Source organism: Pteronotus mesoamericanus, unplaced genomic scaffold, assembly GCF_021234165.1.
Source record: "Pteronotus mesoamericanus isolate MK-2021 breed Mesoamerican mustached bat unplaced genomic scaffold, CSHL_Meso_final contig_42, whole genome shotgun sequence".
NCBI classification, from domain to species: domain Eukaryota; kingdom Metazoa; phylum Chordata; class Mammalia; order Chiroptera; family Mormoopidae; genus Pteronotus; species Pteronotus mesoamericanus.
Window position 1 is genome coordinate 3,262,027 of NW_026555157.1, and position 24,723 is coordinate 3,286,749.

The window sequence follows — 24,723 nt, forward strand, 5'->3', positions numbered from 1 at the left end:
TACCCATAAACATTGGCACCAAGAACTGACAGGAAATCCTTATAAGAAACAAAAATACCTACCAAACATTGTACCATTAGATTATTTGTTTTATTTAAATTATTGAAATAAAGTCCAGTGATAAGATTGGGAATTACCTGTGGCAGAACAATTTAAAATCGTTTTCTATAAGCTCAGAATTACAATAGTAATTATCTGTAAGATTAATACATAAAATAAACAAAAGAAACAAATACTTGGATAATGCATATATATACTCATCTGACATCACTCCACAGAGTTTGACCTATAATTTGTGCTCCACGGTCAAGTTAAATTACTGATATTCAGCAGAACTAGAAATCATAAGATATTTAATGTTCTTGGGACTAGAAATGAAACTAGAATATGAGTATAGTTTTCTCTCATCCCATGTGATATAAAAATTTTTTGAGTTAATGTGAATATTTCTTTTACTTGGAGTTTTGAAAAGCTAGAATGAAATCATAATGCCGCAAGACAACTGATTAACACACATAATAGTAATATCAACAAAAGAACAAAATAATGTTTATTGAGCAATTAATATATGCCACACTCTATACTAAGAATTTTCACACATAGTTTTAAAAACAACAAAAATACTTGTGCAGATACTTGTCTTATCCCCTTCATATAAGTGGGAAAACTGACTACAAGGATGAAATAATTTGCTCAAGGTCACAGCCAGCAAGAGGAAGAGCTGGCGAGAGCGCTCCGGTTCCAAAGATTAGAGGCCAGGAACTACCTACTAGAAACTGAAGTCAGAGGGCCTGCTTTACTTCCCCCTTTCTCTTGCCCATTCTCCTACTTGTCTAAGAAACAGCCAAGATTCTTAAGGGGTATATAAGGACAGGTTTCTTCTTGTTAACTTAATATATGTATATCGGAAAGCTGGTACAGAAAATGGCTTTGAACAAATTAAATGTCTGCTGAGCATAAAACTCATTCTTTCACCAGGATTCACACTGCTCTCTGCCCTACTTTTCCTTCACTCTCTGCTTCAGTCTTTATTAAAAATAGAAATTTGAGCTATTGAGACTCTTTTTTCCAGAAATATTAAAGATTTGGGATCACAGATCACATGCTCTGAGAGCCCAAAATCAGACAGTGAGAATTCCCTTTAGGTTTCTAGAAGCAATTCAGCTTCCACCCTTCCTCCCCAGGAATTAATTGGCTCAGGGCCAAGGAATAAGATCTTTTGGAAAAAACATTCTGGACAACCATGTGACCTGACACACCTTGGCATGTTATACTATGGATTTTCAAATGCTTTAATGTGACTCACCTTTCCTGTGGAGTTATTTTCCATAATCATGGGGATTTCTGGCTTAGCTTAAAGACAAAGAAAATGTGGTTAGTGATACAGAATACCATCTTACCTGGCCATGTGTGTGTGCACGTGTGTGTGTGCATGCAAGATTCATCATTCATCAAATGTTAAACACCCATTGTGTGCCTGGCAGAACATTAGATCCCTAGGAAACAAAGGTGGGCAAATCATCTTCACTGTCCTCAGGAAATTTGTATTTTCATGAAAAATATAGGCAGGTAAAGTAGAAATTAGAACACACTGAGAAAAGTACCATAATTGAAGACAAGTGGGATGACATTTGGAAAAAAAAAGCTATTAAGAGAAGCTGCTAACCCAGCCTTGGGGAATAAGAAGGAGCTTTGGAAAGATGAAAAATCTGATACTTGAATGATGATTATCAGTGAGTCAGTGAAATGGGGAATGTGGAGGAGGGGAGGGGCAGGTGCTAGGGAGGGAGAAGAAAGGAGTGTTCTACACTTCCAAAGGCCTAGAAGTACACTATAATTTGCAGGCCTCTAAAAGGGACATGAAAAACACTTGATACTTTAGTTGTTTGGTACTGGAAAAAATCAGGGACTCTTTCAGTGATTTTATTTTACTGCAAGATTGTAGATGCTTCAGGGCCAGACTGTTTTATTCATCTCTTCATCTCAAGCACTTAACAAAGCCCAGTACAAAGTAGACAATGAGTACGTCATGTTGATCTTCAGTGGTTTTAAGTAAGTTCTTGAGTACAGCAGACAAAGCCATCTATGAACCAGTGGAGGAAAGATTATGATCCAGTCACAGGTGCTGTTAATAGCTGCAAATCTACTGTCATTTGCCTCTACTTATTGAGGCCTCTTGCTGGGCACACCCGTGATTCTCTCCTAAGGATTTGTTGAGGTTATGAGAGAACACTGAGTCCACAAGTCAGGCAAACTAGAAGTCCCAGAGAGTTCTAAACGATGTGGAGTTGGTGGCTAGTACTCCAGCTTCCTGGCCTTCCTTTGAGGTAACTCTGATATGTGTTCTTCCAGAGTTCCCCAGGGGCTGAGCTCTAAGCCCACAACTTGATCATGTTCATTCTATTATCTTCCTTTCTGATATTCCTTTCCTTCCTCTTCTGATGTTCCCCAGGGTTACTTCTCAAATGAATAAATTCAATTCAAACCCTTGTCTCACCATTTTCTTTCAGGGGAACCCAAACTATGATACGATCCTAAAACACAAATGAGAAGAGGGGTATTTCTGACCCCCCATTAGCAACAAACACCAGTATAATGAAGGACCTGAAAGAAAGAACAATTACTAAAAGTCATAGGGTTGAAAGAGATTCTTTCTGAGGTTAAGGATAATCAGGTGCAGAGCCAAGGATTGGAGGAGGACAGATTTGTGATGGCAGGTGACTTTCCTTTAATAAAAGTAAAGTTAAAGAAGACTAATAAGGGAGATGCATGAAGCAACAGAGGAGCTGGGCAAGCTTCTGATCCCTGGTCTGTTGGAGAGTCGAGGCATGTCTGTTCGACAGTGAAGGCATTTTTCAGGAAGAGGAAAGAAGCTGGATCTATGGTATGTAGAAGCTGGGTCTGTGTTACACTTGTGTATTTAAGGTTTTCATATTCTCATTTTTTGGCTTATTCTATGTGAGGAATCACCAAGGAATGCAGAGTGGGTTCTAAATAAGACATGTACCATATTTCTGTGCCCAGGTCACTATAACATATGTTTGGGTGACACCCAATAGGTTCAAGACTAGATGAGACTATCCTAACACAACCTAGCTGGCCCATTTGCTAAAGGAGAAAGCTCAGGAAGCAGGGAAAATCTAATTCAATCGATAAGCAGACAGAGTCTCATATTCTTAAGCACTTACTGAAAGGAGCTCAAAGAAGAAACAGCAATGTTAAGATAGATGAATAGACAGATCAGATGATAAGAGTGATATGTAAAAGGGTCAAAAGCATTCAAGACCAAGAGATACTGGACACTGTTTAACTGTTGACAAGACAACTAAATCAAGTTATGGTGCAAAAACCCTTAGTCAAATGGAATACGGTTGCCTCACTTAGAATTGATATTCCTTTGCCTATCCTGGATGGCTGCCTTCATTGATTTGCCAATAGTCAGACCAGATGAGTCAATTTCATGTTTGTGCTAAGAGAGTCACACCTCGGTAAGAGAGCTGAGGGTGCTAATTGACGAAAGAGGTGAACATTCTTTTTTCCAGTTTTTCATAGGATATCGTTTAGGCTCTTAAGAAACCTAACCATTAGGGTGAGTGATGATTTCCCAGCACATCCATGGGGAGAGCTGGAGAGAGAGGGAAGGAGGAAGGGAGAAAGGGCAGGAAGAAGAAGGTGAGAGCCAGAGAGAGAAACATAGGAAAAGCTATAAGCAAGAGGCTTCAAACTGTATTAATTTTCACTGTAGCTTCTATATTTCTATGAACTACAGAGCTGGCATTCCCTTCAAAAAACTGAATTGTGTGACCTCTAATAATAATGCAATAAGACTCTAAGTAAACAGTAAAAACAAATTTTTTTTCACTTGTCCTGTCATTCATGACTTATGTTTTTTAAAGTTAATTTCTTTTTGTTCGCATCATTTTCAAAAACAATTGCTCATCCACATCACTGCTTTCCTCTTTGGCTTTAATTTAAAAACGCTGTTTTAAAAAACACAATTCTTAGTCACAAAGATGAAAAAAAAAATTAAAGCTAGGAGTTTCTGTTTACTAACATTTCCTTGCATCACTGAGCAGAATAGAATTTCCACATTCTCCTCCAAAATTTGGACCCTGTAGGCTCCTTTGCTGGAGGAGCGGGACGGCCTTCAGCCACAGCGCGAGGTGAGGGGGCGCCTGCGGGTTTCCCTGGAGCTGTGTTTATCATCTTTCTTTCTTCACACTGGCCTTATTCTGCCCTGCTCCAGCAAGCAACTAAGGCAATTAGACAATTAAGCAATTATACTTTGGCAGTTACAGTTAAAGAGATTTCCAGTATTATTAGGAAACATTAAAATTGTAAATAAGGGAGTGGTCATCAGGAAACTGACCAATTTATGGCTTTCCTTGTGATTTCATTCTATTAAGAGAATCATCATTGTTGTACTTCTTATCCTTATCCCCAACCCCAACATGAATGATAAGTGTCAGGGTAAATAGAACTTCAGAATAGTTACCCTTGCCCCAGTACTCCAAGTAACAGGTTGCTTCCTCTCTAGGGAAAAAGCTAGGCAGGCAACATTGACAAGAGGATGGCAGGGAGTCCAAAGATCAAAAACTCTTACCAAAAACCTTGACCGTGGTAGAGCTCCTCATTGTTTTGCCAGGCCTGACTGTAACGTGGCAAAAGAACTTCCGGTCGTTATCGTGGATTTGTACTGGAGAGAGGTAGAGCCCATAGTCTGCTCCTAGCTTGACTCTGTCTTTAAATGTAGAATTGCTGATGGACTGACCTTGGGTGATGAGTGTTTCCTCAGTTCCATTATCCTCCTAGTGAGAAAAACAGTTACCAGTTATTGAGCACTCAACTGTGCCAGGGCTGAGCTGAATATCTCACAAGTATTAATTTATTTGCATCTTGTAAAAATAGAGATTATGAATAAAGAATTGAAATTAAGATTTATTTAGTATGTTATTAGACAAAATATCATTACCCTTGACTTTCACTTAAAAACTATTGTCACCTTCTCCTAATATAAGTGGAAACTTGCTCTTCTGATTAGAACTTCCCCTTTGTAACCCTGTATAAGGTGTGTGTCTGGGTGAGATTTGAAGAGCACAGCACTGGGAGCTAATGACAGATCATAATTCTCATTTCAGGTTCAGAAATCTTATTCCTAGGATGTACTGAGAAAGCTTTATAAGTTTTGCTTATAAAATTTTCAGTTGAACTGGATGATTATAGTTTTGCCCTCTCTTCCCACCATTACTTTAGAAAAGGTCTCATTTTAGGGCCAAGGCTAGGACGAGGTAAGGAAACTCATAAGGCACAAAAGTTAAGGAGGCACTTGCTCTCAGTGTTGTAAACACAGGCTGGGCACCTGAGGGTGAGTGCTTCCTTAAATTTTGTGCTGTAGGCATCTCCTTTCCTCCTACCTTGGTCATGGTCCTTTCCCTTCTGCCCTTATTTCTGTGTTTGAGTTACCTTCAAGGAAGACACATGAAGAGTAGGCTGTAAATATTAATCTGAACTTTGGAGATCTGAGTTCATATGGAGTACATGTTTCTCTATTCCATATCCTCTCTTGGGTCTGTGAAGAAAAGCCCTTATTATTCTTGCTTTACCCCAAATTTCCATGGACAATGTCCTGGGAATGTCACAGTGTTGGTCAATGTCAATAACTGTGCTAAGGCCCAGTGAGGAGAGGACTCTTGAGGGGCACAAGAGTCAAGGAAAGATTATATCCTTATGCCCCTTTAGTATAACTCAATATTCTCAACTGAGTTGCTCTGAAAACATTCAGATGCATAAGCTTCTCCTCTGAAGATATGATCTGGGTGTTCTAGGGAGGCACCCAGGTTGGGGCATTACTTTTTTGAAGACCCTCAGAGGAACCAGACCTGAGAACCACTGGTCTAACTCTAAATGACAGATGAAACTCATGCACAGTGGTCAGGGAAAATGGAGGGAACTGAAGTGGAGAAGAGTGAATAGGAGTGCATCTGATGGGGATGAAGCCATGAAATAATGAAAACAAAGATCTGACTTGGAATCTCTAGTTTAAAAAATGAGACAGATTCAGGGTAGAAGAAATGGAAACCAGGTGAGAGAGAATTCAAGTTTGGGCGGGTAGCAGAAACAGTGGAAACATAAACATAGACTTTACAAATAGTTTACATAAATATTTCCAGAACATACTTAGTAGAAAATCTTACATAAGACACAATTCTTTAAGTGACTATGGCTAAGATTGGTTCAGCTTCACAAACAGCAATGCACATGCCTTTATAGTCATATAAGGAAGGACCTACGATTCTATTCTGCTGCCTCCTTACTGAAGAACGGTACAGAAAATTAAAGGAAGAGAGCTTATTTTCTGGAGACAAGGACTCCAAAATTAGCCTTATGTATGGGTGGCATCTTCCTCAGCATTTGCAGATATGGAATATGCCTTTTCCTGTAGCGTGTAACTAGCCAGGGTGATTTAATTGGTGGAGGAAAGATATACTAAAAACAAAACAAAAACCCAATTTATTCAAAGGTTTTTTAAAATTAGTGTGGTTTTCTGGGCAGTTGACTGTTGCAGAGGGAAGGGTTTTTTCCCTCATTGGGAAAGAAGCAATTCAGTTGCAAAGTAAGCCTTGTAACCTACAACACTCAGAGATGCTGAAAGGGGCCAAGTAAGGCAAGATTGCACATGAGTGGCTGCCTTCAAGAAGTAAATGGGAGGAGAGGTGGAAAAATCTAATGCAGCCAAACATTGAAATGTCTAGAGCTGGGAAAGGGGAGAAATATTACGAATCCTATCATGCTACAACCACTGCTAAAATTTTATATTCTTATTAGTCATATCTTAAATTTATTTAGCACCTACTCTTTTAGGCATTGGGTAAAGTTCTTTCAGGTCTTCTGTTTTCTTTTCCTGCCTGGGATTTCTCTCTCTCTCTCTCTTTTTTAAAGTATATTTTATTGATTTTGCTATTACAGTTGTTCCATTTTTTCTCCCTTTATCCTCATCTGCTCTGTACCCACCCCCCACCCCCTAGCAATGCCCCCCACAGAGTTCATGTCCAGGGTTGTACATGTAAGTTCTTTGGCTTCTCCATTTCCTATACTATTCTTAACCTCCCCCTGTCTACTTTGTGCCTTCCAAGTCTTATTGACTTCTTACAGCAATCTGAAGTAAACTGAGGTTAAATAACTTACTCAAAGGTCACACAACGTAAGAAGGTACTTGAGTCACAGCATCAAAAAGCAGGGATGCCTCCAACACAACACACGGTGATGAAAACAAAACCATCTCACACACACACACACAGAGCCACAAACCTTTCAGGAGGATCAGAAATGGAAAATTTTAAAAGAAATTCCAGGAGGCAAGAGGCCTTTGTATAAGTTATGGACTCCAGAGGTGTGGACAATTTGCTGATTGAAAGGGCCCTGGGAGTCTTATGCCCTATGACTGCAGGAGTCATAGAGTGCACTTCTACTGCTACCTGGTAATGATAACCTTAGGGTTCGCAGGGAACAGACTGGCAAGGGGATCTTATTTTACAGAGTCTTTATTCTTGCCTGTTCCTTCCTTCTTGTTCTTTAAAGAAATAATTTTGGCAACTGTATAAACTAGGAATAAATATTTCTAAAACTTCATGGGATGCTCAGTTTGATGGACCCTTATGATTTAATGGGAAATGTAGACTGAACTAATTAACTTCTACTAGACCTGACACTTGATATATCAATTAATACAAACTGACTGCCTTCCAGCCTCACTGAGGATCAATCAGCTTCTTCATGACTATTCTTTATCCTAAAACTCAGGTTAGGCAACATATCCAAGATATGAATTCTGAGACAAAAGGAAAAACATGTGCCCCTATATGCACTTATCAAACTATCCTACTATATTTTGACTAAGTGGAAAAGTTAATAAAAATTCTACAGTTAATTTTTTGTTCAGATGGCTACATAAAGCTGTGCATTGCTCAATGTCTTCTCCTCTGGCAACTTTTAGACATGCACCCTTTGGGGACATGATACCCTGAAGGCTCAGGAACCACAGGCTGGTTGGGAAACACCATTCCTTGAACAGAGTAGCTGGGTCTGCCTTTATTTAAAACATTGATACATCATGATTTTTCCCTAAATTTTTATTTTAAAAATACTTCATTAATATTTATATTGTGGTTCCTGATGTTTTGGGCACTCCCTTAAATTTTGTACCCAAGGTGAGAGTCCTATGTACCCTAATCCTAGCTCTTGGGTCACAGAACTAGTAAATGGTAGAGACAGGACTTTAAAACAACAATTTCCCTCCAAAAGTCACAATGTTGATAACTTTGCAATATATGGCCTCACAAGCATAGTAGCATAAACATAAACATCTTGCCTTTTCTGCTTAGAGTCTATTTGAGAGGAACTCATTCACAAGAAAAACAAATACAAAATCATACCCATAGAAGAGAAATAAACAAATAATTAAATTTCATACAGGGGTTGGATAAGATGCTTTGCATGATGAGGGCTGGCTGGGGTCATTTTGAATCATGAGATATTGCTTCCCTATGTCCCTTAAAGACCTGACAAACCTGAAAATGATTTGTGAAGGCTTTCTTATTTTTGCCCTAGAACCAGAATTTTCAATTTAGAAAAGGGATTGTGTTACTACTTGATTTAGTGATATTATTTTATCTCTGGGATGGCACAAGCTTCATGTCAGAGTTGGTGGCATGGACCACAGCACATGGTGGGTGTTGAGTGTATACAACTTATTCAATAAATTCTGTTAACAGTATTGATTGCTACATGTTTATCTACAAATTGCTTCCTATCTTCACATTTCCTCCATTTATTCTCCACGCAGTCAGGGCTATCAAAGCAGCTTCTTGCAAAGCTCCCCGTGTCCACTTTGTAGAGCACCAGAACAATGTTTTTCCAGTCATCACAATTGCTTGTCAACATTTTGTAGGTTGCCTAGCACTTTAATTTTAATTATGGTGAAGACAATTAGAGTCAGCCGTCATCAGGCAGAAGGCCACAGTTTTCTGAATAGTGAGGCTTCCCAGAAGCATGGGAAACCTGCATTGTTTATTAGCATCATTTGTCTCTTTGCTTAAATATAAAATATCGAAAACATTTTAAAACAGTATACTGAAAACACATTTATAGGTAAATTTAAAAAAAAATATGAGCACCTAAGTTTGAGTTATATGCTGTTACCCCTAATATTCAACTGTTTTCTGAAATATTCCTCTCCTTGTCATGACTTTAAAAAGAAATATCATGGGTTTCTCTTTATCTACCAACTTTTATTTATTTCTTCAATACCCTACACCTGCACCAACTACCAACTTGTACTCACTGGCCCCAGGATCTTAGTACATGTCTATCATTTACTGGTCAACTGATTTTTAATTATTCAGTGTAAACATAATTTTTGAAGGAAGTTATCTCCGGCCCATCTAGTAAGAATCAAATTATTTTTCCTATTTTTTAAAAACATTTTTATCAAAATTGTATTTCATGGTAGGAACTATATCCATTATAGTTTGTACCCCTGCAGGACCTAGTGCTCCAAACAGATTCATATATGTTTATTGAACTGAATTGAAATTTGTACTGTCGGTAATCAGGACAATAATTTGGAATGGAAACAGAATATTAGAATGTATGTAGAACAAGCCCTGATGACTGTGTTTGTGCCCCTGGACATAAAATGGGAAAGGTTTCACCTGTGCTTTATCTATCATCTGCATCCCATCTAAACATATATGTATTCTGTGATTTCTTATACACCACTCCACTATTCACACAGACCCTCACTGGACACTGAAAAGTTAACTCTTTGTGTCCACTTAGTTATCTCTCATGCTAGATCAGTGTTGGAAACCCTGTCTATTTGTGTCTGATGCTTGTCTACTTCAGTGGAGTCACAGTTCTGGAAGGTAATTTCCTGAAATGCAAAGGATCCATTCCATGAATATGTTTAACCCAGCTTTAGTATGGGATCAGATACATATACCAAATAGTAATTTTCTAATGAAACCGAGAATCCCAATAATAACTTTCTCCATGAGGGTCATAACTGATTTAATTCGACTCTATAAAATTCCACATATAGGAAGACATGGCTTTTATTTTCCAGAGATTTAGATTAAAATAATTTTAGTTTGTAACATAGTTTCCAGGGTTTAACGCAGACTTGAAGTGGGAACGTGTGCAGCTTCCTGGAGTTACTCGGTTCAGTATAGCAGGTTTCTGCCCTCCTGAGCTCATCTTCCCATCTCTACATTTTAATCTTTCTCTAAAAGCCACATTATATGATGTTTGTGAGAACAACTGGCTTATCATTATGATTGCTGTTGCTAGTTTAACAAGAGATTAAAGAACTAAAATACAGTTGGAAAGGATATTTATGTCCTCTGAGGATGTATAACAGTCATGACATAAAAAAAGCTGCAGTTTATTCCTTAATATGAGAAAATTAGATAATTTCATATCAGGCTCGCTGAATCCCGCAGCTGTCAACAGCATGGAGCACAGATGTAAATCAGAAGAGCAAAGAGTTTTTGGCATTTAAAAATGGAAGGCACAGTAGGAATTTAATCAGCACGTTTGCCAGTATAATATTCCCTTTGAAGAGAGGCTTCTTTAAAAAAGATACCTCAAGTTGTCTGTATCAAGATGCATTAGTTAAAGTGACAGCATGGCTTGAGGTTCCAGCAGAAGTTTAGAATTCATTCTCAGTGTGTGACCTTAAGGCACGCTCTCTGCCCCTCATTTATCTTAAATGTCCTCGCAGGATCTAAAGATGATGTCTATTTAGCTTTCTTAGTTTCTTTAAAGAAAACTACTAGACAAGAGTGCCTTTTCAGTTTTCTAGTCACTGATACTTAATGAGCTGCTAATCATTAACTGATCAAATGCCTGGCATCAATTTAGTGACCATCAATTTAATATGAAGATAAAGAATAGAACTGTGAGGGAAGAAGACGAAGAGAAAGAGATCCATTCAATTATTCATTGAATGCCTATGTTCTAGCACTATACCAACTGCTAGGAATTTTTGAAGTGAGTGATGAAGGTTTTTATTCTGGAGATGCTCAGAGTTACACAAGTGATAGCTTTATATTTGCTTGGAAAAACAGGTCACATACCCTAAAGATAAGGCACTACAGATCAACCTACTAGCCAGCAAAAACCTCTATAGTAAAGGTTCATTAAACTTCATTATTATTAATCTTTACTATTCTTATTGATAGTTGAATTTATGATCATTAGGGTGGAAACTTTTTGCCTGTTGGCGGAAAATATTAAAAATGTAAGCAAGGTATAGAAAGCGCATTTCCGTACTGTCGTGTTTGATGTGGTGAGTTTCCGCCCTTCTGAGGTCATCTCCACTTTATAATCTTTTTCTAAGAACCATGTTGTATCTGTTTGTTAAGAACAATTGACTTACATTAACCATGGGCATAATGCCTAGGGACCCTTATATTTTAGAAACAAAACCCCATGAAAGGAAAAGTGTTTTCTGACAGATGACCAAGAGACATTGTAAAATTTAGAAGAGTTTGAGAAAGTTATTTCAGACTATTTTTTTCTTTTCCTCCTACTGACTACCAAAAAAATACCGAGAGAGTGAAAAGTGATCTGTAGGTTGTATTTTAAAGCCTATTTGCAAGTCAGTTATGCTGGATTTGCCACATCACCAGAGAAATCTTTTTATATAAATGATCTGGTTTCCAAGAGAGTCCATACAAAATCTAGGTAATTTGTAATACTAATGTTAAATCCCACAAATACAGTCTTTTGCAAACCATATCAGTTGCTGCATTCATGAAGGTGTATGAATTTTGTAAGAATTTTTGAATTTTGTGTTTTTATTGTGATGACAATCTAAAAATATATATAGTTGTACTCTGGAATATCTAAATGAACATTCATGTGATTCTCAAAATTGTGTTTAAATTTTCTTTATAATACTTTAGTCATGGTATTGTAACCATGCAGAAACCTTATTTTCTTTAATCCTACCTTTTATTTTGATTTTTTCCATTGCTTCCAACTGGCCTCATCCAGCATCCTGACTCGCCCACCTCCCTCCCCCTTGCGTGAGCATTAGCCCCCAGGACAGTGAGGTTCTGGTCAGCACCCAGTAGTTGTAGGAACAAGGTTCTGGGTCTATTCACTACAAAGACAGAGTTTTCAGTCAAACTAAACATAATATCTTGGCCTCAGTTGTGTTTTAACTCCAGATCCAGGAGAACAGAACAATCCCACAGAACAAGACCTTGAGAAGTTAGTCAGAACCACTCCGTGGCCAACATCAGGACCAGATGCAATGATCAACCACCCCCTACCCTAGCACCAACCTAGCAGTACAGACCACCACCTTAACTACTTTAGTCACCATGATTAATGATTTTTTTCTGCAATAATCCATCCCCTGGAAGCCATTGAGGAGCCTGGCTTTAAGTGTGAGCTACCTGTGACTCCAAGCAGGGTACCATCTTAATGAATCCTTATTTTACTGGCTGCAAACTCCTGTTCATGTGTTATTGGGCTTTGACATGCACAGGCAAATGGGCCCCTTCAGTCTGGTAACATTATCATCTGATAGAACAGTATTAGGGGTCTACTATGTATATTGGCTAATAGCTGGCTGCTATTTGATTGGCTTGCCTTAGAAAATTTCTCATAGCAAATCCAGATTTCCGGATTTTGTTTTTTTGAAGTCAGAAAACATGGCAACTATGGGTCTGCTGGTCCCTGTGGCAGTGATAGAGCTGCACAGTGGCTGTTTGTAAATAGGTCCTGCTTCTATCAGGTACACTTTCCACCTGCATTTTATAAGCATTAGACTTAGCATTTCTCAATCTAAAGCAATGGTATTATTTCCCAGGATGTGATGGTAAATATTCTGAGAAAAGGGGATCTATCCTTTGGCATATGATGCTTGTAAAACAAACATTTGTGAGTAGAGGCTTCTACTGGATGTGGCTCCTCTCCATGGCTGCATCATGCTCTTTCCTATAATCCGAGCTTGGTATATAGCTTGAAATAGAAATAGAAACTAACCTTTAGAAACTCATTTCTAAATGAGTGCATTCACAGACTCGGAGACTTGCTGAGTGCACCCCTCTACCACAGCCATTCCCCAACCTAACACATAATACTCGTCTCATCTAGCATGTTTCCTTCCCTATTATTATTTGTTATTCATTTTTACTTCATTAATATTTAAAGATCATTGCAGTTATCCACTGAAAAGGGCAACACTTACCACCAACCATGCAAAGGTGAACTCAGATGAAATTTCTGAGTTGATATTTTGCAAGCATGGTATTTCCAGAGTCTGATTTAACTCTATTTCTTTTATATTGTGCCTTCTCCATTCATCCTGTGTAACTGTAACAAAACACAAGGTGGAAAAGACATGGATCTGTGACCGGTTTATAAAGCACTTTTAATCAAATGAACCGCTTTAGTAAAAGATTCATTTATCCTCAGGGCATACCTATGGAGTAAAGAGGCAAAATCCCAATACAGTCCTCATTGTATAAATGGCAAAACAGAGCCACTGAGAATAATTATCACTGAGAAGTTGTAGATAATTTATCCTAAAAGAATCCAGCTCATAATTTGGCATGTTCTTCTACTTTACCTCCAAATTCACGCTTTAGTCTTCAGATCACATTTCCTTAATCAGATAGAATATAAAACATTGAAACTTAGCCTCTGTCTTTTTAAATTTTAATAGACAATATTTCTAAATCCGTGAATCTAAAAGAGGAAAATGAATGGAAAGTACAGAGAGTTCCCATATAACCCTTAGCCCCATACCTTCACAAACTTCCCCACTAGTAACATTCCTAATAACAGTGTATGTTTGTTACAATCAATGAACATATGTTGACACATCATCATCACCACCCAAAGTGTATAGTTTATTTACATTAGAGATCATTTTTGGTGTTGTACAGTCTATGGGTTTTGACACATATATAATGACATGTGTTCACCATTGTGTTATCATACAGGATAATTTCACTGCTTTAAAAATTGTCTATGCTTCTTCTATTCATCCTTCCCTTCCACCAAACTGCTCTCAACCACTGATCTTCTCCCTGTATTCATAATTGTCTTTATAGAGATTATAAACATTCCTTCAAAGAAGGAATGGTACAGAAAAGTATATAAGGAAAGTTTGAGGAAGCATCTCTAACAAATTCGGTAGTTGCATTTTTAAGGTGATATGAGATAGATATCTGTTTATAGTCTTTTGAGGGGGGAAATTTTTATACATGTATATATACATTTTTGGTTAAACTATAATAGCATCAAATAATAATTTATAATGCAAACAACTCTATCATCCTAAAATCCTAAAAATTTTATTTTTTATATCTATACAAATCTTGTTTGCATACATGTGTTTCTCATACTTTGAAATCCTATTAACCAACAAATGTTGCCTGTGATTTTTACTAAAAAAAGTTTTGCATGATTCTTAAACTATTTGTGGTTGGAATTTTTAGAGGCTTTATGTCATTCCATCATAGATGCCCATCATCATTGGTTTAGTCACTTGCAATTATTGAGTAATTATGCTCTTTCAGTTTGTGTTTTTGCTTTACTTAAACTATTACAGTCTATTAATATATAGCAAAGACCATTCTTATACTAATAGCTTTCTTCTGACCATTCAGCTACTTTAGAAAAATTCCCAGAAGCATAATGAATGAATCATGGGGTATGAACATTCTCATTATTATGAACAGTATATCACTATTTCTCAATTTGAGACTGTTACATCTAGTCTTTAGAACTTTGTTATATTTTAATCTCTCATAAGTTCTAGCTATTCTTTTTACTCTTTCCTCTTCCTATTCTTAATTATAACTGGGCTTTCCCATTAGGGAACATCTTCCTTGCATCATTCTCAAATGGTGGTGGTTTATTTTCTTGTACTCTTGTTTCCTCAGGATCAGGAGGTGCCGTCAGTGCCTTCCTTGCTCTCCATTGCTACTTCCAAGTATTATTCCAACCCCATAACTTAAAAAAAAAAAAAAAAGTCTGTCCTTTGTGGTTAAAGTCATTTAGCTGTAACAGTACTTCCAAGTGGAGTTAGTATACCAGCTTCACAATTTTTTGCCATATTTGCATATTACCATATTTAACTTTATTCTTGCAATTATTGTAATTGTTTTACTTACATACATTTATTTTAAACAGAGACTTAGCTAAGCACTAATATTTGTGAAATCCACTTTATATGTTAGTTATATTTTAATGTACATTGTCCAAATATGTTAGTATTACATTTTAAAAATTTTGTTATATCTTGAGGATGTCACTGAGGAATTAAAAACCTGTCAAAACAATAACCTAAAATATAATATCAAAAATTAAGGAGCAATTTGATGGGATTGAAAATTTATTGGACATCACAAAAGATGGGTTCCTGAGTTGAAAAATAGGTCAACAGAGAATTCCTAAAATAAGTCACAAAAATGAAAAAAACAGCAAATATAGAAAAAAACTATTAAGGATGTATACAAATTTAGGTGCCTTTTTTTTTTTTACACTTGAAACCAAACATTACAAATTTAAATGTTAAAAAAATAATGCAAGTGTTGGAAATAACACATCTCAATGTTATTGTAATCTGGAAATGGGGAAAACTTTCTCTATGATTCATAACAAGCCCAACAAGGAAAAGGAGTGATAATTTTTATTTCTTAAAAGTAAATCTTTTTCTGCACTGAAAACATTGTCATAAGAAAGTAAGGATAAATGACAAACTGGGAAAATATTTGCAATTTATATCACAAAGGGTTAATAGCATTTATATATGGGGCATTTTTAGCATAATAAAGATAGTAACAATAGTGAATCAAAACTCATTAATGTGTTTAAATTCATGTGAATTCATGACATTTAGCACAAAATAGCATCACTTAAGAGTGCTGGTGAACCAATTTATTTCTACAATTGATAAATAAAGGGAAAGATTCAAGTAAGTATCTATTCTGCTTTTCATATGTAAACTACTGTACATCAGATAAATAATTGGTGGGTGAGAGGAAGTTACTCTTTGTAGAAATACTTCAGCTAATAATTGAAGGAATGATAGAATTAGAACATCTATTTGGCAATCCATAATGAATTAATAGATCCAGGCAATACTTACCAGTGGCTGTTTGTGTGCCTCTGATGAAATTGTGCAATACTACTTATGATGTACTCTTCCCAAAAAACACAATATAAAAACAAAAACCTTACCATGATCAAAATTCTGTATCTAACAAAAAGGCGAAGGAGGAACATGCAAATACCATGGGGATAACCAGGCTGTAGATAATCGGATTTACTCAACAAATAATATTACAAAAGAAAAATAAGAAATGTAAAATAGTCTTCAGATTGGAGAAGTTTATTAAATAATCACAATACTTTGAGCTTATTTGGATCTTAAACAAAATGTAAAAATAAAAATTATGAGGACAACTTGATATTTAATAACATTAAGGACTTACTAGGGTTTCTTTTTTTCAATTTTGGTAGTGGTATATGGCTATTTGTACCTGAAAGCCCAAGGTACCATTATATATAATTTTATATATGTTTGACATTTTCCACAATTAAGAGTTTTTAAGTTTTTTCACTTAAGAGTTTAATCCCTTAAAATTATTTCAGGTACTTCCAGCTGTGTGTAACGCACTTTGAGAAAAACAGAACAATCCCCTGTTCCCCTAATTCATCCCTGTTATCCAGAGGTTTAAAACTATGGCCTGTGTGCCTAATTTGGCTTGCTGCCTGATTTTTTATATAAAGTTTTATTGTAACATATTGTTTAGAGGTGCTCTCATGCTATAAAGGCAGAGTTGAGTAGTTGTAACAGAGGCTGTATAAAACAAAAAGCCTAAAATATTACTATCAGGCCCTGCAGAGAAAGTTTGCTGACTCCTGCTCTAATTTCCCTGCCATTATCCATTATTCTTTGTAATGTTGATCTCTGGCTCCCTTATGCAGCTTAAACACTGATAGAGTCCTGGGTGATTTCAGTGACCATGTAGGTGACCTATCCAATACCTGGGCTCTTAGGTCTTTCCACTCTCGTCTCCATTAACGGTCTCCACTCCATTTCAGCCATGTACTCTCACAGTCACATCTTGGACCTATCACTGTGCACAGTTGCTTCACTGACAAAATCACTAATTCAAACCTACAAACACATTTTCTTCCAGTTTTCTTGTGCAACTAGTCCCATCTCAACTGTTCTCAGACCATATTGAGCCTTTTAATAAGTTGATCTCTTTACTTTTTCCCAACCCATACACTTTCTTCTTTCTTTTGTTCCCTTATTATCTAGCTAAATTTCCATAGTTTCTATCATTTCAGGAATGTTCTTGTTAATATCCCAAATCCCTTGCCTTTGGCAGAGGGTGGTTCTTGTTTAAAGAGAAGCCAAATGTGGTAGACTCAGACTGTTTACTTTTTAATGCCCAGACCCAACCAACTAAGCACTAGGGGAGAAAGCCACAGTACAAATTGTTTTCACTGTACTTTCATACCACAGTTAAATGGATGTTCAATACTGAACAGAAATCCAAATATGTTTACCCAGTGAACTCATTTTCCTTCTATCTATAGAAGGTGCTTCAAAGCTCTCCAAATGTCTTTTGCTATAGCCTCCTTATTTACCTGAAGATGATTTTGTTCTCTATTTTATAGAAAAAAAATATAAGATGGCACATCCCTTGTCATATGTGCTCATTCTAGTTTCCTTCTTTCCTGGTACAAAAAAAAAGTACTTTTTTTTTCATTTCAAGATAGTCCTGCTATTAATGTTATAGATCTCATTGCCCCATCTTCTCAAAAAGCTTAATTTATTTACTTTACCTTTTTTATTGTGTATTTAACTGCTCTCAACTCTATCCTGCCCATTGGCTTTGAAGCATAGTCAATGTCTTGCATTAGTTAAAACCATCAGCAGCACCACCACCGCCATGCCCACATCAATGAAAACTCTCATTGGAGCACTCATAGTCTTCACGTTACCTCTGACAAGTTTGTTAGAAGTTGTGTCAGCATTTGCTGCCTCCATTTCTTTGACTGTTACTCATACCTCTTCTTCCTCCAGTCTGACTTTCAACTCTAATGCTACCAAAATACAGCTCCTGTTAAAGTGATCAATAAATTATTTGTTTCTAAATATAATCCAATAACCTTTTTGTCTCCCAGAAACATCAGGATCAATGACTATTCCTTTTGTTAAATACTATTGTCATTCTAGGTTTTTGTGACCCAACTCTCTCCAGATTTTACTCAATTCTTTGTTTACTGTTCTAGACCCCTTGAACATTTATTTTTCTCCATCCATCACCATAGACTATGTTGAAGGATCACATTGCTTTTCCTAGTTGATTTTTTACTTCTGGATGATTTTTTTCACTTCCAGAACATCAATTAGTGTCCATGCTCAGATGGCTCACCAATTTGTGTCTTCAGCTAACACTTGTGTCTTATATCAGGAATTGTATATCCAGCTGTTCACCTGACATCTCTTGTATGTTTCAAGTTCATGTCTAACTCAGCATGGATGCAGTCAATCTCAAAATACTCCCTATGTAATCTAATCATCTATTAGTGTTTCTTAACACAAAAAGTAATTTCCCAAATTTTTTTGTTCTACATATCTGAAACCAAAGCATCATCTTTGATGCTGTTTTTTATTTCTCACTCCACATATACAATCTGCCACCAGATCCTGTAGGTTGAATCTCTTAAACATGTTTCTAATCTGAGCATTCCTCTTATTCTACCTTTCTGCCACTTTTCTCAGTTTTACTGGCATCTCTCACCTAAATTTCTGCCATTGCCTTCCAACTGACCTACACTAACCTTTCTGCTCTTCTGTAATCCATTCTCTACACATTGGCCATAACTATCTTTTTGATGTGTAAAAAAAAACCAATAAAAATATAAACAAACCACCTTCCAATTAGTTTCTACAGTTTTTCTTTCTAGCCGTATCATCAACTGCTTTCTTTTCAATTCTTCCGCTTTTTTGAAAAGCCCTAACACCTTTTAAAATACCCACAGTTGCCGTATCTTCCTCCTACCATTTACACATTCTGTTCTCTGTAAAGCTGTATTCCCTACCATTGCCTGGTTAATGCATGACTAAGTGTCATTTCTCCAGAAACCTTTCTTGACCTTTCTATTATGCCCTCTCATAACACTGTCTACATTCTTATTGAAGACCACTTATCACTATTGCAATGTAACTTTTTGTTTGCTTATTTGATTAATGTCTGTCTCTTCCCATTAGACTTACTGATTCCTGAGGGCAAAGTCATGTCTGATGCATACCACTGTACCCCACATGCCTAGCACTGTAATATATTTGCTAAAAATATTTATTAGATAAAGGCTAAATACAAAAATTTAAGAAAAACCAGAATTTAAGTTCAAGAACAAAATATGCTATAAAAATAAGTACATAGATCAATGGGACAGAATAGAGAGCCCAGAAATAAACCCACACATATACCATCAACTAATTTATTACAAAGGAGCCAAGGGTATTCAGTAGGCAAAGGGCAGTCCCTTTAATATATAGTGCTGGAAAAACTGAACAGCCACATGCAAAAGAATAAAACTGGAACACTATCTTACAGCATACACAAAATTCAATTCAAGATGGATTAAAAAATTGAATGTATCACCTAAAACTGTAAAACTCCTAGAAGAAAACATAAGGGATAAATTACTTTACATTGGCCTGGGCAATGATTTTTTTTGGATTTAACACCAAAAACAAAGGCTGCAAAAGGAAAAATCAAGTGGGACTACTTAAAATGAAAAAGCAACCAACTGAATGGGAGAAATTATTTGTAAATAATATTTCTCATAAGGGGTTAATATCCAAAGTATATAGAGAACCAATGTAACTCAAACAAACAAACATAAAAACTGATGTAAAAATGGGGAAAGTTTCCCTTTTCATTTTGGTGATGGTTTTCTTTAGCCATGTAAAAACTTTTAATTTGATGTAGTTCCATTTGTTTATATTTTCCTTTATTTCCCTCGCCCTAGGAGATATATCAGTAGAAATATTGATACATGAGATATTTGAAATTTTACTTCCTATGTTTTCCTCTAGGACTTTTATGATGTCACAACTTACATTTAAGTCTATTATCCATTTTGAAAAAACTGTGGTACATTTACACAATTGAATACTACACAGCAGAAAGAAAGAAGGAACTCCAACCTTTTGTGATAGCATGGATGGAACTGGAGAATATCATGCTAAGTGAAATAAGCCAGTAAGGGAAAGACAAATATCACATGATCTCACCTATAAGAGGAATCTAATGAACAAAATAAACTAATGAACAAATAGGACCACAGCCATGGACACATGGAACAGACTGACAGTGACCAGAGCGGGTAACGGGGGTGGAATAATGGTGGAAAGAAGAGGAAGAGACTAGTTAAAGAGCATGTATGAATGACCCATGGACATGGGCAACAGTGTAGGAATTGACTGTGGGAGTGGGGGTTGGGATGGGCAGAGGAGGGTAAAGGGGGAAAAATTGGGACAACTGTAATAGAAAAACAATTTAAAAATCTTTAAAAAATAAAAGTAGGCAAAGGAGCTAAATAGATATTTTTCCAAGAAGACATAAGAGATGGTCAACAGGTACATGAAAAGGTGCTCAACATTACTAACCATCAGGGAAATGCAATTCAAAACCATAATGAGATATCACTCACAAGTGACAGAATGGCTACTGTCAAACAGACAAAGATAATAAGTGTTGGTGAGGATAGGGAGAAAAGGTAACTCATACACTGTTGATGAGAGTGTAAATTGGCAAATATGTTCTCCCATTCTGTGGATTATCTTTTTATTTTGTTGATGATTTCTTTTGCTGTGCAAAATCTTTTTGATTTGATATAGTCCCATTTGTTTGTTTGTTTGTTCTTTTGTTTCCCTTGTCTAGGGATACAAAGTTGATAAAATATTTCTATGAGCTATGTCCAAGATTTTTGCTGCCTTTATTTTCTTATTTGATTTTTATAGTTTTGGGTCTAACATTTAAGTCTTTAATTCATTTTGAATTTATTCTTGTGTGTGGTGTAAGAATATGGTCTAGTTTCATTTCTCTGCATATAGTTGTCCAATTTTCCCCAACACCATTTATTGAATAAACTATTTTTAGGCCATTATATGTGCTCCCTTCCTCTGTCAAATATTAATTGGCTATAGAGGTGTAGGTTTATTTCTGGGCTCTCTATTCGGTTCCATTGGTCCATGTGTCTATTTTTATGCCAGTACCAGGCTGTTTTGATTATTACAGCCTTATACTATAGTTTCATATTAGGTAGCATGACTCCTCCAACTTTGTTCTCCTTTCCTAGGGTCACGGTTGCTATGTGGTGCCTCTTGTGATTTCATATAAATTTTTGAAATATTTGTTCTACCTCTGTGAAATACATCATTGGGATCTTGATAGGAATTGTACTGACTCTATAGATTGCTTTGGGTAGTAAGGATATTTTAATGATGTTAATACTTCTTATTCATGAACACGATATGGCTTCCACTTATTTGTATTTTCTTCAATTCCTTCAGTGTCTTATAATTTTCTGAGTACAAGTCTTTTACACTGTTGGTTAGGTTTATTCCTAAGTGTTTTATTCTTTTTGAAGCAAATGTGAATGGGATTGTTTTCTTAATTTCCCTTTCTGTTATTTTATAATTGGTATATAAAAATGCAACTGATCTCTGGATGTTAATTTTGTACCCTGCTACTTTGCTGAATTCATTTATCAGTTCTAATAGCTTCTTGGTAGGGTCTTTGGGGTTCTCTATGTTCAGTGTAATGTCATCTGCAAATAAAGACAGGTTTACTTCTTCCTTTCCAATGTGTATGCCTTTTATTTCTTCTTTTTGTCTGATTGCTATGGCTAGGACTTCAAGTACTATGTTGAATTAGAGAAGGGAAAGTGGACATTCCTGTCTTGTTCCCAATCTTAAGGGGTATGATTGTAGTTTTTGCCTGTTGGGATTGATGCTGGCAGTAGGCTTGTCATATATGGCCTTTGTTATGTTTAGGTATGTTCCCTCTATTCTCAGTTTGCTGAGAGTTTTATCATAAATAGGAGCTGGATTTTATCAAATGCTCTTTCTGAATCTGTTGATATGATCATGTGGTTTTTATCCATCATTTTGTTTATGTTGTGATTCACATTTATTCATTTGCTAATGTTGTATTTCCTTTGCCTTTCTGGAATAAGTCCCGCTTGTTCATAGTATGTGATCTTTTCAATGCATTGCTGTATTCAGTTTGCTAATATTTTGATGAGGATATTAGCATCTATGTTCTTTAGGGATATTGGCCTAAATTTTTTTGTTTGTAGTGTCTTTATGAGGTTTTGGAATTAGGATAGTGCTGGCCTTATAAAATGAGTTTGGGAGCCTTCCTTCCTCTTGAATTTTTAAAAATAGTTGGAGAAGGAGAGGCATTAGTTTTTGGAATGTTTGGTAAAATTCACCTCTGAAGCCATCCAGTCCAGGGCTTTTATTTCTTGGGAGTTTTTCGATTACTGCTTCAATTTCATTAGGTGTAATCTGTGTGTTCAGATTCTCTGATTCTTCCTGATTTAGTTTTGGAAGATTGTATGTTTTATTGGATAAGGGCTTAATATCCAAAATTTATAAAGAACTTATAAAACTCAATACCAAAACCCCCCACAAACAACCCTATTAAAAAATGGGCAAAGGACCTGAATAGACACTTCTTCAAAGAGGACATACAGAGGGCCAATAGACATATGAAAAGATCTCAACGTCACTAGTCATCAGAAAAATGCAAGTTAAAATCACAATGAGATACCATCTAACACCTGTCAGAATGACTATCATCAATAAATCAACAAACAGCAATTGCTGGTGAGGATGTGGAGAGAGGGGAACTGTTTTTCACTGTTGGTGGGAATGCAAATCGGTGTAACCTCTATGGAAACTAAAAATGGACCTGCCTTTTCACTCAGCAATCACACTTCTGGAAATGTATCCAAAGGAACCCAAAACACTAATTTGAAAGAACATAAACACCCCTATGTTCATTGCAGCATTGTTTACAATCACCAAGATATGGAAGCAGCCCAAGTGTCCATCAGTCGATGAGTGGATAAAACAGCTATAGGACATTCACACAATGGAGTGCTATTCACCCATCAAAAAGAAGGAGAGTTAACCCTTTGCAACAGTATGGATGGATCAGGAGAACATTATGCTAAGTGAAATAAGTCAGTTAGGGAAAGACAGATACCATATGATTTCACTCATATGTGGAATCTAATGAACTGAACTAACAAGGAAAATAGGGATGGAGGGTTGAGCAGAAAAGAAAAACAACTCATGGACATTGACAACAATGTGGTGATTGCAAGGTAGGGAGTGGGGTATAAGGGGATTAAAAGGTAATGGGGAAAATACAATAAAAAATTTAAAAAAGAGAGGTAAATTGATTGGTACAGCCACTATAGAACACAGCAAGGAGATTTCTCAAAAATTTAAAATAGAACTACCATATGATCTAGTAATTCCATCTCTGGGTATATATCTAAACAATATGAAATTACTATCTCAAAAAAATATCTGCATCCACATATTCATTTCAGCATTATTTTTAATAGCCAAAATATTGAAATAACAATGGATAAATAGTGAAAGAAAATGTTCTAATATGCAATCGAGTATTATTCAGCCATAAAAAGGAAGCTGTTGTTTGAGACACAATGGATGGAACTTGACGGCATTATGCTAAGAAAAATAAATAAGACAGAGAGAGAGAAATGCTCTTTGGTCTCACCCATATGTGGAATCTAAAAAATAAAATAACTGAACTTCTAGTTAGAGAGAAGAAATTGGTGTTTGCCAGAGGTGGGGACTGGGGAATTGGGAAAATGATTAAAGGTGGTCAAAAAATATAAACTTCCAGTTATAAGAGAAATAAGTTCTGGGGATCTAATGTGTAGCATGGTGACTGAGGGTAAAAGTGCTCTTAGACTTTTGTTGTAACCTGGGAAATTAAAGCCCCATTGTAGTCTTATACTGAATCTTAATACCTACAAATTTTAAATGCATCAAAATCTTACCACCTGAAACACTGTGGGATCCAGTAGCATTCAAATTAAAGAATTCTAGATTACAATAACCCAAAGTTTAACTCAGAGAACTTCCTTGGAATAACTTGGAAGCTCCTAACATAAGAGGAAACCCTGTCAAGTAAAAATGAGTAAGAAGCAAACACCAAAGTGTTTGTTATATTTCTATCCTTATCCCCAGCCTCAGAGCACTAACTAACACACAGGAAAAAAATATTGTGAAAAGAAAAACAAAGCCCTTCTCAGTTGGGCCCTCAGGGAACAGGGTGCAGGAGTCAGACACACCCTGTTGTGTGAGTAGATGAGGGGAGAGAATAACTGAGATGACCACGGAAAGGAAACCGGAAGAGGTCCCAGCTGCCTCTGGTCTCTCAGCATTTTCTTATTTAGATTCCTATATGCCACTTCACTCTGCATTTGTTTATGTGTATCATCAAGTCTTGTACTTCGTATTGTGCTTTGGTTACCCAACTAACTTGCAAATGTGAAGATCTCACAGGGATGTAAGAGGGAAGTGGCACAGGTAAGAGGAGAAGTGAGAGAAGATCAAAAGAA

At 36.4% G+C, this 24,723-nt stretch overlaps 1 protein-coding gene across 1 annotated transcript in view; it reads right to left on the reverse strand.

Annotated features, from left to right (window-relative positions):
• Positions 1–24,723, reverse strand: part of CD96 (CD96 molecule) — an 83,840-nt gene that overhangs the window by 54,037 nt on the left and 5,080 nt on the right. The window contains exons 3-5 of the mRNA XM_054577327.1: positions 13,262–13,386; positions 4,604–4,808; positions 1,307–1,353 (exon numbers count right to left, since the gene is read on the reverse strand). Coding sequence (XP_054433302.1) covers positions 1,307–1,353; positions 4,604–4,808; positions 13,262–13,386 — 377 coding nt within the window. The remainder of the gene's footprint in view (positions 1–1,306; positions 1,354–4,603; positions 4,809–13,261; positions 13,387–24,723) is intronic.